General features: G+C 42.9%; 1 protein-coding gene across 1 annotated transcript in view; it reads right to left on the reverse strand.

Moving 5' to 3' along the window:
• Positions 1-2,087, reverse strand: part of PHYHIPL (phytanoyl-CoA 2-hydroxylase interacting protein like) — a 109,069-nt gene extending 106,982 nt beyond the window's left edge. The window contains exon 1 of the mRNA XM_052639922.1: positions 1,982-2,087. Coding sequence (XP_052495882.1) covers positions 1,982-2,087 — 106 coding nt within the window. The remainder of the gene's footprint in view (positions 1-1,981) is intronic.
• Between the last annotated feature and the right edge of the window lie 5,820 nt (positions 2,088-7,907).

The raw sequence follows: 7,907 nt of genomic DNA on the forward strand, positions 1-7,907 counted from the left end.
AAGTAGTAATTTTCAAACTGCCTAGTGCCAGTACAACTGCCTAGTGCCAGTACATCCCCAATTAAATGTTACATAATTCATTCATTTTGCAGGATTAGTAATGTGATCATAGAAACTAAAAAACATTACCAAAATGAAATAACTCTACTCTAGGAGAAGAGACACGATAAATGCAGGATATTAATTTTTGTACATTATTAACTCTGTAAAGGTCATTAAAAAAAACTTTATTTTTCTTAGCATCTTCGAAACATCTGGTAAGTGCAATTTTAAGTACTAACTACTGGCTTTTGAGGAGCAACCATGAATTGCCTATTTCCAATAACTATAGTGATGAGCTTTTGAAAAATTATTGAAGCAGATGAAAATAAAATCTACCTTTATTATTGCTTTCTGGCAAACCAGCATAGGAAAATAAAAATGTTTACAATGGTAACATTATAAAGTCATTTCACAAAAGTATAAACAAACCCATAGGACTTTCTATGAGGTATGTTAATAATCTGCACAGTCCAATAGTGGAACTTCCTATATGGAATACAAAAACAATGAATTGTTAATGTCAAAAGTATGTGCACTTATTACTATGGTGACCAAAACAGTCTAGGGATGAAGAAAATAAAAGCAGCTTTTGCAAGAATATTTATTATCTATACTACACCTTTTTCAAAATTATTTAAAGTGCCTTCGGCTTCAAAGAGCAATTAATCCAAGAGTGATTGTCCTAAATTTATTAATAAACGGAAATTCGGTGTTCAGTTGACCTAAACTGTACTATACAGCAACGCCTAACCAAGTTATTACCATTTAAATGACTGGAAACAAGACCTCTGCTCTCTACTTGGATTATATACTGATCAATTTTACGACCTTATTGTAAGTATATTAGTATATCTACATAACCGTGACTAAAAACCATTTTTAAATCATCTCTATACAGAGTTAAACACTAATTTCATTTACAGTCAAAACTGTTCAGGGTCATCCTGACAACACATAAATTATTTTTCCTTTGTCACTTGTATAATTTTCTACAATTATTACATCAATCAGTAGTAATCAGATGACTTCTTTACAAATGAAGTTTTATTTCACATTGCTGAAACAGCACTGACTCTCCAACTACTCCAACTAATAATACAGAAGCGCTGTAACTACCCACACTGCACATTGTACTAGTTTACCTTTAACGCTCAGATCTGTTTAATCAATTTCCTTTTTAAGGAGACTGTCAACTTTAACAATAGAATAAGCGATATAATATCAAGACACAACGGTAAGTACTCGCCACATACTCTGAATCACGGCAGATATATGAGGCCACTTCCATTACACATTTTTGACAGTTTCTGTCTGAATCACAGTTTCAAACCACGAAGCTTGTGGCTGTCCTTGGTGCTGAAACGCACTCCTCTGTCCCTCTACTGAAAAATAACTGTCACTTCAAATTCCATTTTGAAAGGATAAAAAGACTTCAAAATGTAGGAAGTCTGAAGATGGGAGGCTCAAAAAGGAACTAGTAAGTTTCCGGGCAGAGACCGCTAACGAGTGTGTGCCGGGGGCAGGGGGCAACGCTGGAAACATCCCGAGGGCTTTCGCCGGGAGACCCAGGAAAGCGGGACTGCGGCGAAGATCGGAAACACCGGATCCGGAGCAGGAGACGCCGGCTGGAACGCCGCCCTCGCGGGGCAACCCCTCGGCGGGAGCCAGGCGGGCGACGACGGTGAGGGGCTCCGCGGCCGGGGACCACGGCGACTTCCCCAGCCAACCCGCGAGCCCCGGGGTCCTTTTGTTTCTGGGGTCTGAGGGGAGAGTGGGTGGGCGAAGGGGAGCCCCCATCAGCGTTCAACTGAACAAGGGGGACAACAAAAGACCCTACCGCCCGGGCGAGCAGGGTCGGCGGGAGCTCCAGTGGCCGCGGCGTCTGGCAGCGGGCTTTACCCCCACCCCCGCCAACCCTCACCGTCCCGGCCGCTCTTACCATCTCGGTCGCACAGCTGAATGGCCTCCAGGCTGAGGTTTTTGATCACCTCCTCACAGGGGCTGGTGGGGCTGTTGAGGGCATGATCCAGGCGCGGCACCTCCATTTTTCCAACCCCCTTCTCACGTCCGCCTGCTTCGTATCCAGGCTCTCTCCGAGGACCGTGTGGGAGAGAAGGGCGGGAAAGGAAAGGGGAGTGGCAGAGGAGAGGGAGGTGGCCTGGGACGCGGCGCTGAGGGGCCGATGGCTGAACCGCCGGGCTGGAGAGCCGCTGCCGAGGCGACGGCAGTGGCTGGAGCTCCGCGGAGCGTGCGGCTCTGAGAGACCGAGACAGACCCGGCGCGAGGGCAGGGGGCGGCGCGCGCCCGGCGGGGAGGAGACGCGGCGCGCCGGGAACGTGAGGGAGAAGGCACGGGGCGCGCACGCGCGCGAGAGGACGCTCCCACCTGCTGGCGCGCCGCGCTCTCCTCTGTCCCTTCCCCGCCCCCACCCCACGCCCGGTCCTCCCGCGCGCACGCGCCCCCGGCTGCCCTCGCGTCTCGGCGCCCGCAGCCCCGCGCGGGAGTCGTCGGACGGTGGAGCGCACGGGAACGGCAGGCGCCAAGGGGGGTCGGGGAGACGCTTGCTTTCTCCCTTCTCTCCTAGTGAGGGCGGTTCGGCGTTCTTTTCCCTCCTCACGGTGTCAGTCGGAACCAGGTTAGCACTGCGGCGTCTGCACGAGGAGGTGAGAGTGAGCAGTTTTGTTTATCAACGATTGAAGAAATGAGGGTCCAAACCCTTTTATATCGGGCGTTGGAACTACCTTCGCCGCGTCAAGGCCCCCGGCTACTCGCCTCCCAAAACCTACGTGTTCCGCCTGCCATTCCTCAGAAACAGCTACGTCTGTCCGAGAAATGAGCATATCAACTGAGGAATGGCGCGGTTTAGGGACAGGATTTTGGTCATCCTAAAGGAGGGACAAACAAGGGAATTAAGACCTGCCAGAAAAGTAAGGGAATGAAGAGATGCTTGCCAGCCTGCTGGAACGGCAGCAAGCGTGGTTCAGGGACACCAGCCCCTGATTGCTCAGGCTTTGCAGAATAGCGTCGTTCATTCATCTGTTTATTCACCCACCGAATAACTAATAAGTGCTAACTCTGTGCCAGGCTTTGTTCTGGGCGCCAGTGAAGGGTGAAAAGACAGTACCTGACCTCAAGGATATGGAAGAAACCTTTTCCTTGTGGAAAATGGCCTTTCTTAAGTCACCCTAAACTTGTCTGCTTATTGTTTTAAACGTCACTTAAGATTTAGCAATAACTCAGTGAAGGTGCAAATAATTTTTTAAAAAGAAAATAGGTGTAGGTCACTGCTGATTGATCTCTGTTGCCATTTGCTTCTTTGGAATAGTTTTCGGTTTTGCTGCTATCTCGGTATCAAAAATAGTGCCCACTCCCCTTTAGAGTATATATTCTGAAAAGAATTTAAAGTCTCTTCATGTTTTTTCCAATTTCAAACCTAAATGTTAACCAGTAGAGTAACAGTTCACACAAAGATTCCTGTATGCTCTCTGTTCTAGTCACATCCATTTAGCCATGACATGACTAAATCTGGTTAATTGAAGCCTCATAAAACAGACGAACCAGCTTAAGGTAAAATAAGCCAGTGAGAAAATTTGGCACAACTGCAAGTTGTTAAAAATTTGTGGAAGATAATTGGGTATCATAAAGTGAAATGTCCTCATTATGAACCTAGATATTAATGAAGATGGCTCTCTTTCATGTAGCTTTTGTGTCAAGGTAGGGGGGGGTCCTCAAGGAGAGAATAAATGATTACTTGTCAAGAAATATGGCACGATGGTGTTTATTGGTGAATTTCCTGGGTTCCAAGGTCTGGCTCTGGAGGACTAGAAATTGATATTGTCAGCCCAACCACAGGGTAGTGTTAAATTTCATAGCTGCGTTAAGTTCACAAATCTTAAAAGGAACTGGGTAAGCTAGATTATGAATTTATTGGTTTACAGATGAGAAATATAATTCATGCTGCTGCTAGGTCACTTCAGTTGTGTCCGACTCTGTGCAACCCCATAGACGGCAGCCCACCAGGCTCCTCCATCCCTGGGATTCTCCAGGCAAGAACCCTGGAGTGTGTTGCCATTTCCTTCTCCAGTGCATGAAAGTGAAAAGTGAAAGTGAAGTCGCTCAGTCCTGTCTGATGGTCAGCGACCCCATGGACTACAGCCTTCCAGGCTCCTCCATCCATGGGATTTTCCAGGCAAGAGTACTGGAGTGGGGTGCCATTGCCTTCTCCGAATATAATTCATACATATAATTAGAAGTATTCTCAGGTGGTGCTAGTGGTAAACAATCCACCTGCCAAGGCAGGAGAAGCAAGAGAGGCGGTTCTATCTCTGGGTCGGGAAGATCCTCTGGAGTAGGAAATGGCAACCCACTCCATTATTCTTTCCTGGAAAATCCCGTGGACAGAGAAGCCTGGCAGCCTGCAGTCCATGGGATCACAAAGAGCTGGGCACGACTGAGCGGGCACACACACATATACACACATGACTCATATATTTAAGAATCATCTTATATGTCCAAGGATACAGAAGTACACAGTATATAAGATGTTGCAAACTATGAGTTCAAATCTTAACAGGAAAGATATACATTTAAAAAGTAAAATGATGAGTATTATGAAAAAGCAAGTATGGGAGCTTGTGGAAGCACACACAGGGCCCACTGTAGCCTGATTAGTTAGGTAAGCCTCTAAAGGGATTTTAAGGGAATGGAAAATGGTCGAAAGACTTTGATAAGGAAATTACCATGAACAGATTGTCAGACAGAATATTTGTATAATGGGAAAGGGGGTAATATTTTGAGAAGTATTAATGGTGACTTTCTGGGCCTAAGACCATTCTATCCAAAGGACCTTCTGCTGAGGGCTTAGATTATTACAAAAGAAAATGAAACTTCTCTATTTTTCTTCTCATACCTAAGTTTCAGTTTAATTCCAGTCCCCAAGTATTTAACATCATTTAATTGTTAGCTTGAGGTGATCACTATGACAGTCAAAATCCTACCAGTAATTCAAGCTCTGACTCAAGTGGTACATATAGACTATTCCCACTGCCAGAAATCCCTGTTTTATTTACACAGGGCTTTGTTTATAATTTACAGACAAAATCACACTATGATTCGTAAGTTATTATTAAACATGAATCAGGGTCAGATTTGAAAATGATCTTAAATATATCCCATTTCAATCCCTTCTCCAGTGTTCAAGCCCTTCACAAGAAGTTGTTTACCTTTTAAGAAATGGTAAATTAAAATCCTAATGAAATAACCTAGTCTTACTCTATCTGAGCCCAAACATGCCTACTGTGAGGTCAATACAAAGGTCTTAATTTTCTCCTGTGTTGGTCATACACAATAATGATAATCCTTCTTCCTTCTGCCCATATATATTCAGTTCTTTAGATAAATGCTCCTAGTTCTTTCAAACATTTCTGAGACTGTGTCGATTTGAGTCCCTCTGTCGCTCTGAACACACTTCTCTGGGTAACTCTATCTTTTGTAAGAGTTCATAGGTAAACATACTAGGTGTGGAAATATTATATATTTAATTCAGTTCAGTTCGGTTCAGTATCTCAGTCATGTCCAACTCTTTGCGACCCCATGAACCACAGCATGCCAGGCCTCCCTGTCCATCACCAGCTCCCGGAGTCCACCCACACCCATGTCCATTGAGTCGGTGTTACCACCCAACCATCTCATCCTCTGTTGTCCCCTTCTCCTCCCGCCTTCAATCTTTCCCAGCATCAGGGTCTTTTCAAATGAGTCAGCTCTTCACATCAGTTGGCCAAAGTATTGGAGTTTCAGCTTCAGCATCAGTCCTTCCAATGAACACCCAGGACTGATCTCGTTTAGGATGGACTGGTTGGATCTCCTTGCAAGTCCAAGGGGCTCTCAAGAGTCTTCTCCAACACCACAGTTCAAAAGCATCAATTCTTCTGCACTCAGCTTTCTTCAAATTCCAACTCTCACATCCATACATGACCACTGGAAAAACCATAGCCTTGACTAGACAGACCTTTGTTGGCAAAGTAATGTCTCTGCTTTTGAATATGCTGTCTAGGTTGGTCATAACTTTCCTTCCAAAGAGTAAGTTTCTTTTAATTTCATGGCTGCAGTCACCATCTGCAGTGAATTTGGAGCCCCCCAAAATAAAGTCAGCCACTGTTTCCACTGTTTTTCCATCTATTTGCCATGAAGTGATGGGACCAGATGCCATGCATGATCGTAGTTTTCTGAATGTTGAGCTTTAAGCCAACTTTTTCACTCTCCTCTTTCACTTTCATAAAGAGGCTCTTTAGTTCTTCACTTTCTGCTATAAGGGTGGTGTCATCTGCACATCTGAGGTTATTGATATTTCTCCTGGCAATCTTGATTCCAGCTTGTGCAATTATATTACAAATATACATGAAGAAATACCCAGTAGTCTTTTACTGTCTTTGCTTTATATGCCAGACATCTTTAATGCAGCCCAGGAACACATTAATTTCTGACAGTTTTATCACTCTGCTTATACATCCTGAGCTTACAATAACATAGAACGTATTCTTCCTGAACATTTCTTATTTCCCTCTTGAAGTTGTAAGTTTTGAGTACATATTATATGTGTGCATTGAGCAGATACTTCAGTACAATTTGATGAGTTACTTGATTGAAATTCATTTAGTACTTTTAATGTGTTTAATTGTAATGTTGCAGCTAGCCTAGAATTTTGTCATACCTAAAGAAAAAGTAGGTTACAATGTCCTTTAGGTAAGTTTGTCAGTGCCAAGGTCATGTAAGACCCAACCCACAGCTATAGGCACCACCAAACTTTTTAAATTGCTAGGCAGAGGGCAAAGAGAGAACCAATACCATAGATTGAAGCAAACTCTGAAAAATGCATAGCAAATACAGAGTGGTTTTTCTTTATCTCATAACATTACCATAACTTTTTCTAAGCTTTGATTATAAATGGTGGAGTGAAAGAAAACTCATGATTGATGGAGACAAGCTTGAAAGCAACTCAGATATTCTAAATTCTTTATTTTGATTCAAGTGGAGTAGAGTCTGAGCGGGTGAAGATCAGATGAAATAATGTGTATGTGAGCTGTGAGGCATTTCAGAAAGTTAGGATATTATTATGGGACACCAAGAATGCCATTAAGAAATATCTGGTCAATTTCATAGTACACATTTCTGGAAATATTTTAATAGCTATTTCAAAACAGGAAGCACATCCATATTTAGAAAGTCTTTATGATTTAGTGTGTTGGGAAAATTTATTAAAATTTTTTAAATTTTATTTGAAGAGATAAAATTTATTTTAATTTTTAAACTTAAAAATTAATTTTCAAGTTTAAAAATTATTCCTGATTTTGCTTTGTTTTATCCAGTGATAGATTTTTGGCAAACCCATAAGCAAATGATCAGCTTTAAATCGCTGCTCAATATTTTTTTTCTTTTCTTCTCAATATTTGATTTATACAGTCTTCATTCTGTACCACCAAACACTGATGGGAGGAGATAAAGAACTATAATGACCTAATCCATTATAAATTCATGCTGTCAGAGTTCAGCTTGCTTAATATTTCAGTGGCTATTGCAGACTACTTCTCTTTGAAACCCCTAGCTCTTCTCTCACTTTCAAGAGATGGTCTCTCCTTCTCCCTCTCTTGTTCCTAGGGGGGGAAAAAAAAGGCAGAATGAAGTTTCTCATTTGTTCTTATCGTTAGCTCAGTGGGTCCTGGTAAAACTTACTACTTTTCCTTCACCTCTGCTCTCCATTCAGTGCCTGTGTATTGTGGAATATAGTTAGATTCCTATTAATATTTTTACCCACTCCAGCTATTTTGGTCTTTTTCTTTCCTCTAATCCCACTCCCCCCCTACTTTTTT

This window comes from Budorcas taxicolor, chromosome 5, assembly GCF_023091745.1.
Source record: "Budorcas taxicolor isolate Tak-1 chromosome 5, Takin1.1, whole genome shotgun sequence".
In the NCBI taxonomy this organism is placed as follows: domain Eukaryota; kingdom Metazoa; phylum Chordata; class Mammalia; order Artiodactyla; family Bovidae; genus Budorcas; species Budorcas taxicolor.